The sequence below is a fragment of the Coregonus clupeaformis genome, chromosome 12 (assembly GCF_020615455.1).
Source record: "Coregonus clupeaformis isolate EN_2021a chromosome 12, ASM2061545v1, whole genome shotgun sequence".
In the NCBI taxonomy this organism is placed as follows: Eukaryota; Metazoa; Chordata; class Actinopteri; order Salmoniformes; family Salmonidae; genus Coregonus; species Coregonus clupeaformis.
In genome coordinates this window covers 3,711,239-3,732,379 of record NC_059203.1, presented here as the reverse complement: position 1 = coordinate 3,732,379, position 21,141 = coordinate 3,711,239, and the positions used below count along the sequence as shown (strand labels likewise).

The following is a 21,141-nucleotide window of genomic DNA, read 5'->3' as shown; positions in this document are numbered from 1 at the left end:
CCCTCTCCTGTGAAGTAGTGACGCGCGACATATATTAAATCATTATACATTTACTCTGAAACATCGCGACCCACCATTAACAGGTCAGGGTCGCGACCCATACTTTAACAAAGGCTGATATACGATATAACAGGATAATACAGTATAAATTGCAGAACTTATTTGAGTTATTATAGTTATTCTCACGAGGGCTTTACTGTCTACGGCAGTGGGGGGACAGCACTGGTGACAGGTAGGATGTCCACATTGCAGCTCGCCTTAATGTTCCTGAATTGGTCACAGTTGAAGTTGGCCACTAGCTTCTTAGGACCGGGTCTGTATGGAGTAAAGGGCATCTTCACACGCAGCTGTTGCCCTTGTTTTAGGAAAGGAAATCTGAGGAGACACATTAAATAAATTATACCTCAAAGCATCTTTAGATCTCTAAACTTCAACACACAAGGTAGTGTAAAATAACGAACAGCCCATAATCGAACGCACAATTGCTGATGCTCCAGATACTCAACTAGTCTCAAGAAGGCCAGTTTTATTGCTTCTTTAATCAGCACAACAGTTTTCAGCTGTGCTAACATAATTGCAAAAGGGTTTTCTAATGATCAATTAGCCTTTTAAAATGATAAACTTGAATTAGCAAACACAACGTGCCATTGGAACACAGGACTGATGGTTGCTGATAATGGGCCTCTGTACGCCTATGTAGATATTCCATTAAAAATCAGCCATTTCCAGCTACAATAGCCATTTACAACATTAACAATGTCTACACTGTATTTCTGATCAATTTGATGTTATTTTCATGGACAAAAAAATTGCTTTTCTTTCGAAAACAATGACATTTCTAAGTGACCCTAAACTTTTGAACGGTAGTGTACATTTGGTTGAGTTATCAACTAACGTGAATTCAACTTGAAATCAACAAAAAGGTTAAAAAGTTTACTTTTTGCAAATCCAATCAGTTTTCCATGTTGATTCAACGTCATCACATTGATTGTTTTGGTTGAAGTTACATGGAAACAACGTTGATTCAACCAGTTTTTGCCCAGTGGGATGGATTCAGGTTTTATGACAAACCGAAACCTTGCTCGTAAAGACGGCAGAGAAATGTCACATAGGCCTACCTGGCTTCCATTGTCTCTGTCAGCAAGCCACTGCCAGTCACTGTGATGGAGCAGTCTCTTAGACCCTTGGATATAGGGTTCTCAAACACAACCTCTGCCATCATGTCACTATACTGCAATTCAGATCCAATGGCCTAAAAGAGAAGAAACATCAGAATAAAAGCATCTGCTAGATAGTATATTATATTAGAATTATCACACTGAATAAACCCCATCTCCAGTTGAGTGGGTGTTACTGATATTGGCATTGTATTGAATAGATCAATTGTTCAGATGACAGTCTAACACTTTCGATTTTCATCTTCACATCACGTTTATTCACAGGCCAACCGTTATATTCCTTGCAAAATGCTATTCTCGCTACTAGTATGTTTGCCACCTACAAATTTGAAATGGTAACCCAAGAGCACGTAAAGAGCCTTGGGGCTTGTTCCATAATGACCCCAATGAATGTCACTCAGAGAAAGTTGAGCTGTTCTAATTAAGTTATTGGAGTGGCTTAAGGATCTGACAGATGCGCGAAATTACAATTTGGGGAATATACAGTACTCACTTTGATGGTGAGTGAAGGGCTCTCTGGCACAATGTCTTTCTCTGTGATGTACACTGCATCACTGTTGTCCTTGTCTGTGACCACAGCCGAAACCTTGATGCTGTTGCTCTCCCGCATGTTCTCACCGTACACAGAGAAGGGGATGTGGATGGGTATAATCAGATCTGCCAACACAGACAATGCATTTGATTGTCAATGTATCACAAAGGCTAACATTCTGTGATGTCATCAGTACAACGTTAGCAACCCTAACATTCTGTGGTGTCCTCAGTACAACGTTAGCAACCCTAACATTCTGTGGTGTCCTCAGTACAACGTTAGCAACCCTAACATTCTGTAGTGTCCTCAGTACAACGTTAGCAACCCTAACATTCTATAGTGTCCTCAGTACAACGTTAGCAACCCTAACATTCTGTAGTGTCCTCAGTACAACGTTAGCAACCCTAACATTCTGTAGTGTCCTCAGTACAACGTTAGCAACCCTAACATTCTGTGGTGTCCTCAGTACAACGTTAGCAACCCTAACATTCTGTGGTGTCCTCAGTACAACGTTAGCAACCCTAACATTCTGTGGTGTCCTCAGTACAACGTTAGCAACCCAAACATTCTGTAGTGTCATCAGTACAATGTTAGCAACCTGACAGCCATAAGAGTTAGTGTCAGTTGATTTGCTACACAGCTATACATGAGACTTTACAGCTTTGTTAAATTTACCAGTTACAGTTGAAGTCGGAAGTTTACATACACTTAGGTTGGAGTCATTAAAACTCGTTTTTCAACCACTCCACAAATTTCTTGTTAACAAACGATAGTTTTAGCAAGTCAGTTAGGACATCTACTTTGTGTATGACACAAGTAATTTTTCCAACAATTGTTTACAGACAGATTATTTCACTTATAATTCACGGTATCACAATTCCATTGGGTCAGAAGTTTACATACACTCAGTTGACTGTGCCTTTAAACAGCTTGGACAATTCCAGAAAATGATGTCATGGCTTTAGAAGCTTCTGATAGGCTAATTGACATAATTTGAGTCAATTGGAGGTGTACCTGTGGATGTATTTCAAGGCCTACCTTCAAACTCAGTGCCTCTTTGCTTGACATCATGGGAAAATCAAAAGAAATCAGCCAAGACCTCAGAAAAACAATTGTAGACCTCCAAAAGTCTGGTTCATCCTTGGGAGCAATTTCCAAACGCCTGAAGGTACCACGTTCATCTTTACAAACAATAGTACACAAGTATAAACACCATGGGACTACGCAGCCATCATACCGCTCAGGAAGGAGACGCGTTCTGTCTCCTAGAGATGAACATACTTTGGTGCGAAAAGTGCAAATCAATCCCAGAACAACAGCAAAGGACCTTGTGAAGATGCTGGAGGAAACAGGTACAAAAGTATCTATATCCACAGTAAAACGAGTCCTATATCGACATAACCTGAAAGGCCGCTCAGCAAGGAAGAAGCCACTGCTCCAAAACCGCCATAAAAAAGCCAGACTACGGTTTGCAACTGCACATGGGGATAAAGATCATACTTTTTGGAGAAATGTCCTCTGGTCTGATTAAACAAAAATAGAACGGTTTGGCCATAATGACCATCGTTATGTTTGGAGGAAAAAGGGGGACACTTGCAAGCCGAAGAACACCATCCCAACCGTGAAGTACAGGGGTGGCAGCATCATGCTGTGGGGGTGCTTTGCTAAAGAGGGACTGGTGCACTTCACAAAATAGATGGCATCATGAGGAAGGAAAATGATGTGAACATATTGAAGCAATAGCTCAAGACATCAGTCAGGAAGTTAAAGCTTGGTCGCAAATGGGTCTTCCAAATGGACAATGACCCCAAGCATACTTCCAAAGTTGTGGCAAAATGGCTTAAGGACAACAAAGTCAAGGTATTGGAGTGGCCATCACAAAGCCCTTACCTCAATCCTATAGAACATTTGTGGGCAGAACTGAAAAAGCGTGTGCGAGCAAGGAGGCCTACAAACCTGACTCAGTTACACCAGCTCTGTCAGCAGGAATGGGCCAAAATTCACCCAACTTATTGTGGGAAGCTTGTGGAAGACTACCAAAAATGTTTGACCCAAGTTAAGCAATTTAAAGGCAATGCTACCAAATACTAATTGAGTGTATGTAATCTTCTGACCCACTGGGAATGTGATGAAATAAATAAAAGCTGAAATAAATAATTCTCTCTACTATTATTCTGACATTTCACATTCTTGAAATAAAGTGGTGATCCTAACTGACCTAAGACAGGGAATTTTTACTAGGATTAAATGTCAGGAATTGTGAAAAACTGAGTTTAAATGTATTTGGCTAAAGTGTATGCAAACTTCCGACTTCAACTGTAAATGCTATCTATATGCACTCCTGAAATACACCACCTTTGTGACATAATCAATCATTGAGATTGATGCATGCGTCAAACCAAGGATGTTGACAAAGAATTATGAAAGTAAATAGCTGCAATGTGTTCTTGGTTTTGAGAAGTGTTTCAGTTCTCTTTGTTCTGTGATGTAAATGCCCCCCTTTGTTAGTTCAGCCTTGTAGGCCTACTCATGGAAAGAGTTTGAAACATTTTCACTCTACCTTGGTTGGGACGGAGCTTCTGTTCTTTCAATTCAGTCTGTATCTTGGAGGATGGAATGCCGGTGTATCTCATGGCCTGAACGTTGACATGGATCACTAGTGTCCGAGTCTCACGGTCGTCGCTGTTCAGTACAAGCTTGAGGTCGATGTCTTTGCCGCTGAGCGGCTTGGTCAGCTCCACGATTTTCATGGAAACATCAGAAGGTTTGCGGTCAAGGATCCCGTTTGAATTCTCTTTGTCGTCGAGATTGTTGACTCTGTTCACTGCGTTATTGTACACAGTCCTCTCCTTTTCCGTGCCTGTTTTAAATGTGTGACATTTTGGATGAGTAGCTGGTCACTCAAGCAGTTGCCCTCACTCACCTAGGAGAATTATGTCTTGTGACAGGTGGACACAGCCCTTTTCTAACTCATCTCTTAAAAAAGTACAGAACTATTTCCCAGACCAACCCTAGCTCTCAAAGACATAAAATACGCTTCTACCCTTATGATAGGCATAACCCTTGTAACGCTGCATTATTTCGGAAATCAATTGATAACAGTTCAACAGCCAAAATGTATAAAAGGGTGGAGATTGGACAGCCTTAGCGTTACTCCATACAGAACTGGTCCTAAAAAGCTAGTGGCTGGCTTTTGACATTTAACCTCCAGGACGTTTTTTAAAGAAAACATCTGACAAGTCAACCTTTGTAGATATAGTCAGACTCTCTCAGTTCATTCAATACCAACCCTCTGCATATTTATAGTTGGCCGTGATGTCCACTCTCTTGTCGCTGCCCACTGCCTTGGTGCTGATGTTCTGGCCTATGGACCCAGTGTCCGTTAAGATCTTTTTCTTGGAGCCGTCAGCGAACACCATCCAGGTTACACGGTCGGCGTTGACTTCGGCGAAGACAAAGGGCACATCGTATTTGAGGTCAATGTGACCCTGCAGTATGGCCTTGACTGGAGCAGGGCCGCAGCAGTAAACACCTGGGGGAGAGGAAGGGAAAACAACATGAGTGTATAACAGGGAGTTCCCTTCATGTCTCCCAGACCCAGGACACAAACTCAGCACCATCTTCATAATAACACAACATACAGTACATACATACTCCAGAAGTGTGTTATTATGTATGTTGGTGTGAGATGAGATGGAAGTTAGACCATACCAGTGCTTTTCTCTTGAGGGGTAGGGTCCACAGCCTGCCAGCCGTCATATAAGGAGTCTCCTGAGAGATCGGGCCGTCTCATCCAGGCCTCCACCCACACATGGTAGTTCCTGAGCAGAAACACCAGTCTTTAAAACATCATGCTATTGGCATCACTCTTCATACTGTAGCCACAATGACCTGATGTTGCATTTACCAGACACTGTCTTGGCTCTGTTTGGGTCTGACTCCATTGTCGGAGAAGAAGTCGTCAATTGTCAGGTTTTTGTCGGTGTCGTGGGCTGACTGGAAGTTGGTAACCACTCGACATGGGATTCCCAAACACCTCAGTACTGACATGGAAATACATTTCAGGCACACTGGTTAACTAAATAAAGACATCCAAAGGATACTGGTTAACTAAATAAAGACATCCAAGGCATTGACACCCAGCCTCTCTCCTCTGGTCAGAGATGAATCGGACACAGATGGTGGGTAATCTTGCCATCCCTCTCAAAACCAATCACAACCCTGGGTCTGAGCGCTTGCAGTACAGTCAGCGCTATTTAAATATCGTTGTATTGATTGATTGACTAAAATAATAATTTAAGATAGATTGGACAGTGATAGGCTACCTGTGCACATTACAGCGGCGAACACCCAACACTGGCCATACTTGACTGGATTGCCTCCATTGTTGAGCCACCTCCTTAGTACCTCCACACTGCCGTTCCAGTGAGTGGGGGACACGCCACCATTGTATTGACCATCCCACCGCCCCAACAGGACACCTCTGTCATCATTAGCGTTGATCTGGGCAAGGAAAATAATGTTAAAATTATAAATTATAAATTTCAGAACTGTCATTTGGCTGAGTGAATGTGTTTTTGTAATATCTCAAATGTAGTTGGTTTCGTGGATCTAGATTGAGCCTTGGACTAAAAAGCTCAGTGTGGAAAGTTATTTTTAGTCCAGGACTAGGTTTAATCTGGGTCCGGGAAACCAGTCCTATATGTGCAACAACACCTTACTTAGTTGCACTGGACCCATTTATAGTGAACAGGGCTAGATGACGTTCCAGAAATGAACCAATGTATTTTCTTATGCTGTTCATACAGTACTATGACCTTATGATGATTAAAGAATGTCACTGTTACTAGTGGGGTTCAATAATGTTGTCACTGTTACTAGTGGGGTTCAATAACGTTGTCACTGTTACTAGTGGGGTTCAATAATGTTGTCACTGTTACTAGTGGGGTTCAATAACGTTGTCACTGTTACTAGTGGGGTTCAATAACGTTGTCACTGTTACTAGTGGGGTTCAATAATGTTATCACTGTTACTAGTGGGGTTCAATAATGTTGTCAGTGTTACTAGTGGGGTTCAATAATGTTGTCAGTGTTACTAGTGGGGTTCAATAATGTTGTCAGTGTTACTAGTGGGGTTCAATAATGTTGTCACTGTTACTAGTGGGGTTCAATAATGTTGTCACTGTTACTAGTGGGGTTCAATTGTCACGGTTTCGGCCGAGGCGGCCCCTCCTCCTTGTTCGGGCAGGTTTCGGCGGTCGTCGTCTCCGGAGTACTAGCTGCCACCGTTCTATGTTTCTTGTTTGATTGGTTTTGTCTGTTTGTCACACCTGTTTTGTGTTATGTCTCATTAAGCACCCTATTTAGTTCCTTGTTGTTAGTTAGGTGTTGTGTGTAATTGTTCCTTGTCGTGTTGCTGCGCTACCTGTATTTTGGTGCGCTATTTTGTAGCTTACCTCCTTGTTTTTATTTAGGAGAAGATTACGCACTTGTTTAGTGCGCCCGTTTGTTTACGCCTGTGCGCGCTTTTCTCGCCTCCGGGCTGGTTTGTTGGATTATTTTTGTGTGATCTACTAAAGTATTTGGTTGGACTTTACTTCTGCGTCCTGTGCCTGATTCCACACCACACCTACCTACAGCAACTCTTGACAGAATTACACACCACATATGGAATCAGCAGGAGCACCCACCGACATCATGGAGGAGCGTCTTCGTGGTCAAGAGGATCGTATCAACCAGATTGGGCACGCCTTGGACCGCGTCATGAACACCCTCCATCGCTGGGAGACCAGCGGGGTACCCACACCCCCACCTATCGCACCATCACCATCGGACAGCCCGCCCGTCCAACTACCGGAACCCAGTGGGATTCGGCTCTCGCTCCCGAGGGCGTACGACGGCACCGCTGCCGGGTGTCAGGGGTTCCTATTACAAGTGGAGCTCTACCTTGCCACCATACACCCGGCGCCCTCGGGATACGAGCGTTTCCGCCCTCATCTCCTGTCTCACCGGCAAGGCGTTGGAGTGGGCCAACGCCGAATGGAGGGGAATAGACGCCACCACAGTCACCTATGCGGAGTTCTCCCGCCGCTTCCGTGCTGTCTTCGACCATCCACCAGAGGGGAAGGCGGCGGGGAGCGTCTATTCTACCTCCGACAGGGGATGAGGAGCGCTCAAGAGTTTGCGCTGGAGTTCCGGACTCTAGCGGCAGATGCAGGGTGGAATGAGAGGGCCCTCATGGACCACTTTAGATGTAGCCTTCGGGAGGACGTCCGTAGAGATTTAGCGTGCAGGGATACTACACTAACATTTGACCAGTTGGTGGACATGGCCATTCGGCTGGACACCCTGCTCGCGACCCGCGGACGTCCCAGGTGGGGGCCTCCCATTCCACCCTCCAGCGCCTCCGAGCCGAGCCCGATGGAGCTTGGAGGTGCTGGCGCTAGAAGGAGGAGAGGAAGGAGCCCGAGGGGGGCAGTCTCCTGCACCAACTGTGGCCGCGGAGGGCACACCGCGGCTAGGTGCTGGGGAGGGTCCCCTGGTGAGGGAGATGGCAGGTCACACATTGGGGAGTCCTCCCAGGTGAGTAGGCGCCCTACTTACCCAGAGCTTTCTGTCGTACACATTACATTACCTGTTTATTTCCCACAGGTTGCACCTCGTTCCCAGCATAAGGCGCTAGTCGATTCAGGCGCAGCTGGGAATTTTGTAGATCGTAAATTCTGTGTTGAGTTAGGGATTCCCCTCCTTCCAGTCGATAAGCCCTTCCCTGTACATGCCTTAGATAGTCGTCCGTTAGGATCTGGGTTGATTAGGGAGGTCACGGCGCCACTTAGGATGATGACGCAGGGGGTCATGAGGAGACGATTCAACTCTATCTGATCGACTCTCCTGCGTATCCGGTGGTACTGGGGCTTCCCTGGTTGATTACCCATGATCCTACGATTTCGTGGCGAGAGAAGGCTCTTAAAGGGTGGTCTGCTCAGTGTGAGGGGCTATGTCTGGGTGTTTCCGTAGGGGCGACCTCGGTGGAGAGCCCGAACCAGATGCCAGCACTGCACATTCCGCCTGAGTATGAGGATTTGGCACTCGTGTTTAGTAAGACCAGAGCGGCACGGTTGCCGCCTCATAGACAGGGGGATTGTGCGATAGACCTCCAGACAGGAGCTGCGCTCCCGCGGAGCCGTGTGTATCCTTTGTCACAGGAGGAGAAAAGGGCAATGGAGACTTACATTGCCGAGTCTCTGAGACAGGGATACATACGGCCCTCCACTTCTCCCGCATTCCTCGAGCTTCTTTTTTGTGAAGAAAAAGGATGGAGGTTTGCGTCCGTGTATTGATTACCGCGGTCTCAATCAGGTGACTGTGAAATATAGTTATCCACTCCCGCTGATTGCGACCATGACGGAGTCATTACACGGGGCACGGTTCTTCACAAAATTGGACCTCAGGAGCGCATATAACTTGGTGCGCATTAGGGAGGGCGATGAGTGGAAGACAGCATTTAGTACTACCTCCGGCCATTACGAGTATCTCGTCATGCCATATGGGTTAATGAATGCTCCATCAGTCTTCCAATCGTTTGTAGATGAGATTTTCCGGGACATGCAGGCGCAGGGAGTGGTGGTGTACATAGATGATATTCTTGTGTACAGTTCTACTCGGGCCGAGCATGTAGCCCTGGTGCGCAGGGTATTGAGGAGACTGTTGGAGCATGACCTGTATGTCAAAGCCGAGAAATGTCTGTTCTTTCAGGAGTCAGTCTCCTTTTTTGGGTTACCAGTTGTCTGCGTCAGGGGTGAGAATGGAGGTGGACCGAGTGTCTGCCGTGCGTAATTGGCAAACCCCAACTACGGTTAAAGAGGTGCAGCGGTTCTTGGGTTTTGCGAATTACTACCGGAGGTTTATCCGGGGTTTTGGACAGGTGGCAGCTCCCATAACGTCTCTTCTGAAGGGGGGTCCGGTGCGCTTGCAGTGGTCGGCTGAGGCGGACAGGGCCTTTGGGAGACTGAAGGACCTGTTTACCTCGGCTCGGTGCTGGCGCACCCGGATCCCGCTTTACCCTTCCAAGTAGAGGTGGACGCGTCTGAGGCCGGTATCGGGGCAGTTCTTTCACAACGGTCTGGCACACCACCTAAGCTCCGCCCCTGTGCTTTTTATTCTAAGAAGCTCAGTCCGGCGGAGCGGAATTATGACGTAGGGGACAGGGAGCTGTTAGCCGTAGTACAGGCCCTAAAGGTGTGGAGGCATTGGCTTGAGGGGGCTCAACACCCTTTCCTCATTCTGACCGACCACCGTAACCTGGAATACATTCGGGCAGCTAGGAGACTGAATCCTCGCCAGGCTCGATGGACTATGTTTCTCGCCCGGTTTGTGTTCAAGATCACTTACATCCCTGGGTCCCAGAACGGAAGGCAGATGCCCTGTCCCGGAGGTATGACACGGAGGAGAGGTGCGTGGAGCCCATTCCCATACTACCGGAGTCTTGTCTGGTGGCACCGGTGGTGTGGGAGGTCGATGCGGAGATCGAGCGGGCATTACGCACCGACCCTAGCCCTCCACAGTGTCCGGAGGGTCGGACGTACGTCCCCGCTCGAGGTCCGGGATCGGCTGATTTATTGGGCTCACACGTCACCCTCCTCTGGACATCCAGGTATTGGCCGGACAGTGCACTGCCTTAGTACGAAGTACTGGTGGCCAACGTTAGCCAGGGATGTGAGGGTTTATGTCTCCTCCTGCTCAGTGTGTGCCCAGTGTAAGGCGCCCAGACACTTGCCCAGGGGAAAATTACAGCCCCTGCCTGTTCCACAACGACCCTGGTCTCACCTCTCGGTGGATTTTGTTACCGACCTTCCCTCCTCACAAGGGAATACCACCATCCTGGTCGTTGTGGATCGGTTCTCGAAGGCCTGTCGTCTCCTTCCCATGCCGGGTCTTCCTACTGCCCTACAGACCGCTGAGGCTCTATTTACTCACGTCTTCCGGCATTACGGGGTACCCGAGGATATAGTGTCCAATCGAGGCCCCCAGTTTACCTCCAGAGTCTGGAGAGCCTTTATGGAACGGTTGGGGGTCTCGGTGAGCCTTACCTCGGGTTACCACCCGGAGAGTAATGGGCAGGTCGAACGAGTCAACCAGGATGTGGGTAGGTTTCTGAGGTCATATTGTCAGGGCCGGCCGGAGGAGTGGGCGAGATATGTGCCCTGGGCCGAGATGGCACAGAACTCTCTCCGCCACTCCTCCACTAGACTAACCCCTTTCCAGTGTGTGTTGGGGTACCAGCCGGTTCTGGCACCTTGGCATGAGAGCCAGATCGAGGCCCCTGCTGTGGATGAGTGGGTGCGGCGCTCGGAGGAGACGTGGAACGCTGCACACGTCCATCTGCAGCGAGCCATCCGTCGACAGAAGACGAGCGCCGACCTACACCGCAGTGAGGGGCCAGTGTACGCACCTGGAGATCGAGTCTGGCTCTCAACCAGAAACCTGCCCCTCCGCCTGCCCTGCCGGAAGCTGGGTCGGCGGTTTGTGGGGGCCTTTAAAGTCCTGAGGAGATTGAACGAGGTGTGTTACAGGTTACAACTGCCCATTGATTACAAGAATATTAACCCCTCGTTCCATGTGTCTCTCCTCAGGCCGGGTGGTAGCTGGTCCACTCCAGGACTTTGAGATTGAGGAGACTCCTCCGCCCCCGTTGGACATCGAGGGGCTCCGGCGTCACACTGTTCGGACCATCCTGGATTCGAGACGCCGGATGGGGGTCTCCAATATCTCGTGGAGTGGGAGGGGTACGGTCCGGAGGAGCGGTGCTGGGTGCCGAGGAGGGACATTCTGGATCCGTCCCTACTGACCGAATTCCATCGTGGTCATCCTACGCTCCCTGCTCCGCGTCCTCCTGGTAGTCCCCGAGGCCGGGGGCGGCGCACGGCTGGAGCCGCGCGTCAAGGGGGGGGTACTGTCACGGTTTCGGCCGAGGCGGCCCCTCCTCCTTGTTCGGGCAGGTTTCGGCGGTCGTCGTCTCCGGAGTACTAGCTGCCACCGTTCTATGTTTCTTGTTTGATTGGTTTTGTCTGTTTGTCACACCTGTTTTGTGTTATGTCTCATTAAGCACCCTATTTAGTTCCTTGTTGTTAGTTAGGTGTTGTGTGTAATTGTTCCTTGTCGTGTTGCTGCGCTACCTGTATTTTGGTGCGCTATTTTGTAGCTTACCTCCTAGTTTTTATTTAGGAGAAGATTACGCACTTGTTTAGTGCGCACGTTTGTTTACGCCTGTGCGCGCTTTTCTCGCCTCCGGGCTGGTTTGTTGGATTATTTTTGTGTGATCTACTAAAGTATTTGGTTGGACTTTACTTCTGCGTCCTGCGCTTGATTCCACACCACACCTACCTACAGCAACTCTTGACATCAATAATGTTGTCACTGTTACTAGTGGGGTTCAATAATGTTGTCACTGTTACTAGTGGGGTTCAATAACGTTGTCACTGTTACTAGTGGGGTTCAATAATGTTGTCACTGTTACTAGTGGGGTTCAATAATGTTGTCACTGTTACTAGTGGGTTTCAATAACGTTGTCACTGTTACTAGTGGGGTTCAATAATGTTGTCACTGTTACTAGTGGGGTTCAATAACGTTGTCACTGTTACTAGTGGGGTTCAATAATGTTGTCACTGTTACTAGTGGGGTTCAATAATGTTATCACTGTTACTAGTGGGGTTCAATAATGTTATCACTGTTACTAGTGGGGTTCAATAATGTTGTCACTGTTACTAGTGGGGTTCAATAACGTTGTCACTGTTACTAGTGGGGTTCAATAATGTTATCACTGTTACTAGTTGGGTTCAATAACGTTGTCACTGTTACTAGTGGGGTTCAATAATGTTGTCACTAGCTAGAATTTCCATCCAATTGGTGACAGATTTTCATGCGAATATTCAAAAATCTGCATAAAAACAATATGTGCATTTTCCCACCAGAGATGTGTTTCCATTAAATTGACCTTTTTTTTTTTTTTTTCGGATAAAAGGCTGTGGGGTGATGACATAGTGGACATAAAAATACCTTTTGCGGTTAAATTCTTTATGTAGCGAATGTTCCCACTCTGGTATTGGCACAGCTCGCAGATACATTGCGGGTATACAGTGCATTCGGAAAGTATTCAGACCCAATTACTTTTTTCACATTTTGTTAAGTTACAGCCTTATTCTAAAATGGATTAAATAAATAAAAATCTTAATCAATCTACACACAATACCCCATAATGACGAAGTGAAAACAGGGTTTTAGATTTTTTTTGCAAATGTATTACAAATAAAAACAGAAATACCTTATTTACATAAGTATTCAGACCCTTAGCTATGAGACTTGAAATTGAGCTCAGATGCATCCTGTTTCCATTGATGATCCTTGAGATGTTTATACAACTTGACTGGAGTCCACCTGTGGTAAATTCGATTGATTGGACATGATTTGGAAAGGCACACACCTGTCTATATAAGGTCCCACAGTTGACAGTGCATGTCAGAGCAAAAACCAAGCCATGAGGTTGAAGGAATTGTCAATAGAGCTCCAAGACAGGATTGTGTCAAGGCACAGATTTGGGGAAAGGTAACAAAAAATTTCTGCAGCATTGAAGGTCCCCAAGATCACAGTGGCCTCCATAATTCTTAAATGGAAGTAGTTTGGAACCACCAAGACTCTTCCTAGAGCTGGTCGCCCGGCCAAACTTAGCAATCGGGGGAGAAGGACCTTGGTCAGGGAGGTGACCGAGAACCTGATGGTCACTCTGACAGAGCTCCAGAGTTCCTCTGTGGAGATGTGAGAACCTTCCAGAAGGACAACCATGTCTGCAGCACTCCACCAATCAGGCCTTTATGGTAGAGTGGCCAGACGGAAGCCCGTCCTCAGTAAAAGGCACATGACAGCCCGCTGGAGTTTGCCAAAAGGCACCAAATGACTCTCAGACCATGAGAAACAAGATTCTCTGGTCTGATGAAACCAAGATTGAATTCTTTGGCCTGAATGCCAAGCGTCACGTCTGGAGGAAACCTGGCATGGTGGTGGCAGCATCATGCTGTGGGAATGTTTTTCAGCGGCAGGGACTAGGAGACTAGTCAGGATCGAGGGAATGATGAAAGGAGCAAAGTACATAGAAGATCCTTGATGAAAACCTGCTCCAGAGCGCTCAGGACCTCAGACTGGGGCAAAGGTTCTCTGGAGAGACCTGAAAATAGCTGAGGAGCGACACTCCCCATACAATCTGACAGAGCTTGAGAGGATCTGCAGAGAAGAATGGGAGAAACTCGCCTAATACAGGTGTGCCAAGCTTGTAGCATCATACGCAAGAAGACTCCAGGCTGTAATCGCTGCCAAAGGTGCTTTAACAAAGTACTGAGTAAAGGGTCTGAATATTTATGTAAATGTAATATTTCCGTTTTTTTTTTTTATATATACATTTGCTCAAATTTCTAAAAACGTGTTTTTGCTTTGTCATTATGGGGTATTGTGTGTAGATTGATAAGGGGAAAAACGATTTAATCAATTTTAGAATAAGGCTGTAATGTAACAAAATGTGGAAAAAAGTCCAGGGGTCTGAACTTTCCGAATGCACTTTAGCCTACATGATGAGATAATTTTTTATTTGTCAAACGAGGACAGCCAAGCATCGAGGATCATGTTACCAGAATAAGGCCCTCGATATTTATTATAAAGAAATATCAAGCTTATCACCTTGCACATTCAGCACCCTGTGAAGTTCATCATTCATTTCTTCATCTGTAGCCTAATAAACTGCATGCTTTCCCGATGAGTCGTAGTGGGAGGACCACACAACATGTCATTACGTGACTCCATGTTTACTTCGAAATGATGGTTATTGAATCAATATTTGCGCATAAAAGCATTTCCACCAACATTTCTCTCATAGTTCATTTTACCGACACAAAAAGATCCCACCTTGTCTAGTGTATTTTGTTTTGTCAACATTTGGAAAGTTTACTGAAAACATTTTCCATCAGCACTGTTATGAAATGTTTTAACTGACATGTACTTTACTCGCATTACAAGATTGGATGGAAAACTGTTTACTGTTACTAGTGGGGTTCAATAATGTTGTCGCTGTTACTAGTGGGGTTCAATAATGTTGTCGCTGTTACTAGTGGGGTTCAATAATATTGTCGCTGTTACTAGTGGGGTTCAATAATGTTGTTGCTGTTACTAGTGGGGTTCAATAATGTTGTCGCTGTTACTAGTGGGGTTCAATAATGTTGTCGCTGTTACTAGTGGGGTTCAATAATGTTGTCGCTGTTACTAGTGGGGTTCAATAATGTTGTCGCTGTTACTAGTGGGGTTCAATAATGTTGTCGCTGTTACTAGTGGGGTTCAATAATGTTGTCGCTGTTACTAGTGGGGTTCAATAATGTTGTCGCTGTTACTAGTGGGGGTCAATAATGTTGTCGCTGTTACTAGTGGGGTTCAATAATGTTGTCGCTGTTACTAGTGGGGGTCAGATCTCCAGTCTTACCATGGCACTGACCACCCTACTGACATAGATGGGGTTGCAACGAGCAGAGAAGTCCTTGGCGGGGTCTCTCAGACACTTGGGGTTCACGTCAAGCAGCTTCAGGCAAATGTCCACTATATCGTCTTCAAACTGGAGAAACAATACATTTGGGCACGTTAGCTAGGTAGCCTACAACTATTTCTAACATGTCTTGTCTATACTTACATACATTTTAGTAATTTAGCAGACGCTCTTATCCAGAGCGATTTACAGTATTGAATGGATAAATGTTCGTATTGGTCTCCCGTGGTAATCGAAACCCACAACCCTGGCATTGCAAGCGCCATGCTTTACCAACGGAGCCACACAGGACTCTAGCCAATCACTTCGACTGATATATCGTTGTGTAACACTTGGGGGCGGTTTCCCGGGCAACAGATTAGTCCTGGATTTATCTAGAGTAAAAATAATTATTGGTGGAGATTCTCCATTGAGTTTTGCTTTTTAGTCGAGGAATAGGTTTAATCTGTATCCAGGAAACCAGCCCTATATGTTATAAGCAGCACTTTTCAACTGTGCAATACTGTATTGTTTGTTCTGTGTACCTGTCCGAAGTCCCACGCCAGGGAGCTGATGTATTTGTCAGAACCTCTGTACACCAGGCCTTGTTCTCTCATCACATACTCCTGCCTCTCCTCCTCTTCAGGTAGATGCACCCAGTCCTCTACAGCCCGCCACAAAATACAGCAGTTTCAAAACATGAATTATAAGAATTTGTTCAACTGACTTGGCTGGTTAAATAAATGATAAATAAAAAATATATTATTATACAAAATGAAATGAAGGGGTAACTTTAACATGTTATCATGCTGTTACTGTGTTATGACCACTGTCTCCCATGCTAGAATGTAGTGTTACCAGGATGTTACCAAGCTGTGTTACCGGGCTGTGTTACCAGGATGTTACCAGGCTGTGTTACCAGGATATTACCAGGATGTTACCGGGCTGTGTTACCAGGATGTGTTACCAGGATGTTACCAGGATATTACCAGGATGTTACCAGGCTGTGTTACCAGGATGGTACCAGGATGTTACCAGGCTGTGTTACCAGGATGTTACCAAGCTGTGTTACCGGGCTGTGTTACCAGGATGTTACCAGGCTGTGTTACCAAGATGTTACCAGGATGTTACCAGGCTGTGTTACCAGGATGGTACCAGGATGTTACCAGGCTGTGTTACCAGGATGTTATTAGGCTGTTACCAGGATCTTACCAGGCTGTGTTACTAGGCTGTGTTACCAAGATGTTACCAGGATGTTACCAGGCTGTGTTACCAAGATGTTACCAGGATGTTACCAGGCTGTGTTACCAGGATGGTACCAGGATGTTACCAGGCTGTGTTACCAGGCTGTTACTAGGCTGTAACCAGGCTGTGTTACTAGGCTGTGTTACCAAGATGTTACCAGGATGTTACCAGGCTGTGTTACCAGGATGGTACCAGGATGTTACCAGGCTGTGTTACCAGGCTGTTACTAGGCTGTAACCAGGCTGTGTAACTAGGCTGTGTTACCAGGATGTTACCAAGCTGTGTTTTACCGGGCTGTGTTACCAGGATGTTACCCGGCTGTGTTACCAGGATGGTACCAGGGTCTTACCAGGCTGTGTTACCAGGCTGTTACTAGGCTGTTACCAGGATCTTACCAGGCTGTGTTACCAGGCTGTTACTAGGCTGTTACCAGGATCTTACCAGGCTGTTACTAGGCTGTTACCAGTATGTTACCAAGCTGTGCTACCAGGCTGTGCTACCAGGATGTTACCAAGCTGTGTTGTGGCCCATTGTTTGTATCTGTGTATATGGGCTATTATGTTCCAAAACAATTATGAGGCGTCTTCCCAACCCATACAGAGACATGGGTTACAACAATCTCTGTAAAGTTAGCAATTTCCAGCTTTTAAACTGATAAGAACATTCAGGAATGCAGCATTTCACACCCTCCAGATACTGTATCAAATAGTTACCATGGCTGTATTGATGCATTCACCGCATTTGTTCTCCTTTGTGTGATTAAAATAGTTAATTTATCACAGTTCTAGTTAACATTTTTATGAATTTGTTATACTCCATTATAATGTATTAAATCTGCTTTACCGTACTCTCAAATCTCGTTCACAGGAAGTGTACAGATGTAAGATGTAATAAAGTTGTTTTGAATTGAATTGTGTTTACCTTGGCACCAGGGGTTAAACAGCAGAAGGAGCTTGCCCAGGCTTCTGCCCACTGTGGCGTTGGCGCTGAGTCTTTACAGACAGGCTGTACTCTCCCACTGGGGCATCTGCTGGGCTGGTGATGTCCAGAGTGATTGAGCCCTCCAGGAGCACTGAGTCCGGGTGAACCTCAACCTTCCAGGAGGAACCCTTCCCACGGCCCTCAGGTATCCCGAACACTGACCTGGTCCCCAACGCCTCAGATGGCTGGGGCCCTGGATGGAGAAGGGAGGATGAGTTTTGGGTTGTGTTCAGTAGGAACGAAATGGAAGAAAACGTTCAGAAACAGTGAGGTAGTATACACAGTGTACAAAACATTAGGAACACCTTCCTAATATTGAGTTGTCCCCTTTCGCCTTCAGAACAGACTCAATTCGTCGGGGCATGTACTCTACATGGTGTCGAAAGTGTTCCTCAGGGATGCTGGTCCATGTTAACCCCAATGCTTGTCAAGTTGGCTGAATGTCCTTTGAATGTCCTTTGGGTGATACACACGGGAAACTGTTGAGCATGAAAAACCCAGGAGCATTGCAGTTCTTGACACACTCAAACCAGTGCGCCTGGGTACTTAAATCTATTGTCTTGCCCATTCACCCTCTGAATGGCACACATACACAATCCATGTCTCAGCTGTCTCAAGGCTTAAAAATCCTTCTTTAACCTGTCTCCTCCCTTATTGAAGTGGATTCAATAAGGGATCATAGCTTTCAACTGGATTCACCTGGTCAGGTCAGTCTATGTCATGGAAAGAGCAGGTGTTCCTAATGTTTTGTACACTCAGTGTATTTGTCCAATAAGATGTTATATTTTCTGTCAGAGTAACTTTGATGTCAACATTACATTTACAGTACAAGTGGAGGTATCTCAAGTCCTGTAAATGGTGCAATTTAGTCTTTAGATTAGATTGAATTGACCCCAATTCAGCTATTTACAACGCATACAAGGATTTGTTTTAATGTCATTATTACTGCACGTGTCTGTCTTGTCAAAGGGGATCCACATAGGGCCGGTTTCCCTGCCCTAGCCTAGATTAATCCTAGTGTGTTTTAGTCCAGGACTAGCATAATCTGAGTCCGGGAAACCTCTAGTACAAACAGCCCTAATAAATAGCAGAGATAAATAAAGTGATTCTATGTTCTATTCTAGATAGCTCACCTGTCTCCACCATCAGCTCCAGCATGTCTGTTGTGGGCCTGAAGGGGCCATGGAGGTCAAAGGTGACCAGGAAGGACTGGCCTCTCCTGACTATCAGTCTGTTCACTGAGATGTCATTGGTGTTGTGGGCTGTGTTGTTCTTCTCACAGTGGAGCTCTACCTTACCAATGTCTTCAAGAAATAAAGAAATAAAAAGAAATAAATCCTGATTTTCTATTTTGTCCTGATAATACAATGATTATTATTATTTTATTAGTGTGAGCGTCAGTCTGTTTCTGCGTTTGCTTTTGTCTAGCCTGGTCACGATCGTTATAAGATGAAGCGGACCAAGGCGCAGCGTGATAAGCGTACATTATTTATTACGTACACAACACTAGAACAAAACGATACGTGAAGTCCTAGGTTAAACACAAACCTTAACGGAACAAGATCCCACAATAAACTAGTGCACACAGGCTGCCTAAGTATGTCCCCAATCAGAGACAACGAGCTACAGCTGTCTCTGATTGGGAACCACCCTGGCCAACATAGATATAAACGATCTAGAAAACAAACATAGAAAACTACATAACAAGTCCACACCCTGGCTCAACATTTAAGAGTCCCCAGAGCCAGCGCGTGACAAGCCTAATGTTTTGTCACTTTTGCCTGACAGCAGCATAGCAGAAACAGACTGTCAGTTGGGCTAGTTGAGGCCACTGGATAGAGAAAACACGTGTAGTCTATCACCATGCATAATGCAGAAAGAATATGCAGAGAGAAACAGGCCAAAGACCACAGACTTAGGAATTAGAATATCAATAATATTAATTTAACAGATGAACATACACCAACAATAATTATCTTTCTTTGTAAGCAAATGTTACATTCTACAAGTCAAGTCACCCAATTACCCATTCACTGTACTATATGACCCTCTGTCACTAAACATGATATAGGGTACCTTGACAAGGCAATATCTACATTTTTCATCATCTGAATTTGATCAAAAATCTTGCAACGAGAAGTTTCAGTTGACTTACCAAAATCCATTGAAGCTGTCTCTCACGTGGTTGTGTTGGTAAGTGGATCGAGTTGCTTGTTGTAGTTCTGTAAGTAATGAAAGGATGCCAGGCCTTATAAAAGGAGCCCCACCCATGTCATAATGTCTCAAACGTCACACAGAGATGTACACACCTTTTCTTAATTCACAGGAAAATGTGTCATTACATAGTCATCACCACATCAGCATCTAAATTAAACCAGAAATGTGTGTTTATGTGTAGTATTGAGATTGAACCGCTATAGGTAGAACTCTCTTTATGGTTTGAGTTTTAGTACATTGTTCAATGTGTTTTTCTGTCATGGGGTGACTTTAACCACAGACAACCACCATGGCAGTTGATCAGCACAGTGACAACCACTATCATAAATCACTGCTAGGCAAATCCCTGCCTTATCATGGCTCATTGGTCACCGTAGCAGCACCCACCCGTAGTATGCGTGTCACGCCCTGACTTATGGGACTCTGGTATGTTGAGTCAAGGTGTGGTGTTCTATGTTGTGTTTTCTATGTTGTCATTCTAGGATTGTATGTCTATGTTTGGCCGGGTGTGATTCCCAATCAGAGACAGCTGTCGCTCGTTGTCTCTGATTGGGGATCATACTTAGGCAACCTATTGGCACTCGTTAGTGGTGGGATTTTGTTTCGTGTGGAGGCTTGTTTTGTGTTTAGCCTCAGGACTTCACGTGTCGTTGGTTTGTTGTTTTGTCGTATGTTTAGCATTTAAATAAACATGTACGCATTTCACACAGAGAGAGGAGCTGGTTAGGCAACATAAGGAGCGTGGGTTAAAAGAGGAACCCAGGTATGCGGAGATACGCACTGTATCGCCAGTGCACATGCACAGCCCAGTGCGTTCTGTGCCAGCGCCCCGCACGTGTCGTGCGAAAGTGGGCAGCCAGCCAGGACGGGTTGTGCCAGCTCTCCGCTCCAGACCTCTAGTCCGCCTCCACAGTCCGGCCCAGCCCGTTCCTGCTCCTCGCACCAGACTAGTGGTGCGTGCTCCCAGTCCGGCCCGGCGCGTTCCTGCTCCTCGCACCAGACCTGTGGTGCGTGTCTCCAGTCCGGCCAGGCCCGTTCATGCTCCTCGCACAAGACCAGTGGTGCTTGTTCCCAGTCCGGCCCGGCCCGTGCCTGCTCCCCACACCAGACCAGTGGTACGTGTTCCCAGTCCTGCCCGGCCCGTTCCTGCTCCCCACACCAAGCCAGTGGTGCGTGTTATCAGTCTGGCTCGGCCCGTTCCTGCTCCCTGCACCAAGCCAATGGTGCGTGTTTCCAGTCCGGCCCGGCCCGTTCCTGTTCCCCGCACCAAGCCAGTGGTGCGTGTCGCCAGCCCGGTACGACCCGTACCTGCTCCCCGCACCAAGCCAGTGGTGTGTGTCCCCAGTCCGGCCCGGCCCGTGCCTGCTCCCCGCACCAAGCCAGTGGTGTGTGTCCCCAGTCCGGCCCGGCCCGTTCCTGCTCCTTGCACCAGAC

At 46.3% G+C, this 21,141-nt stretch overlaps 1 protein-coding gene across 1 annotated transcript; it reads right to left on the bottom strand.

Annotated features, from left to right (window-relative positions):
• Positions 1-200: 200 nt before the first annotated feature.
• LOC121578816 (protein-glutamine gamma-glutamyltransferase 2-like) lies at positions 201-19,729 on the bottom strand. The gene is made up of 14 exons (XM_045224097.1): positions 19,646-19,729; positions 18,624-18,794; positions 17,512-17,683; positions 17,431-17,474; positions 15,810-15,928; positions 15,226-15,354; positions 6,036-6,213; positions 5,618-5,753; positions 5,422-5,531; positions 5,000-5,242; positions 4,271-4,570; positions 1,672-1,835; positions 1,119-1,252; positions 201-375 (listed from the first exon to the last, which is right to left on the bottom strand). Exons 1-14 carry the CDS (start codon positions 19,653-19,655, stop codon positions 201-203), a joined length of 2,085 nt encoding a protein of 694 aa, XP_045080032.1. The 5' UTR covers positions 19,656-19,729.
• Positions 19,730-21,141: the final 1,412 nt, after the last annotated feature.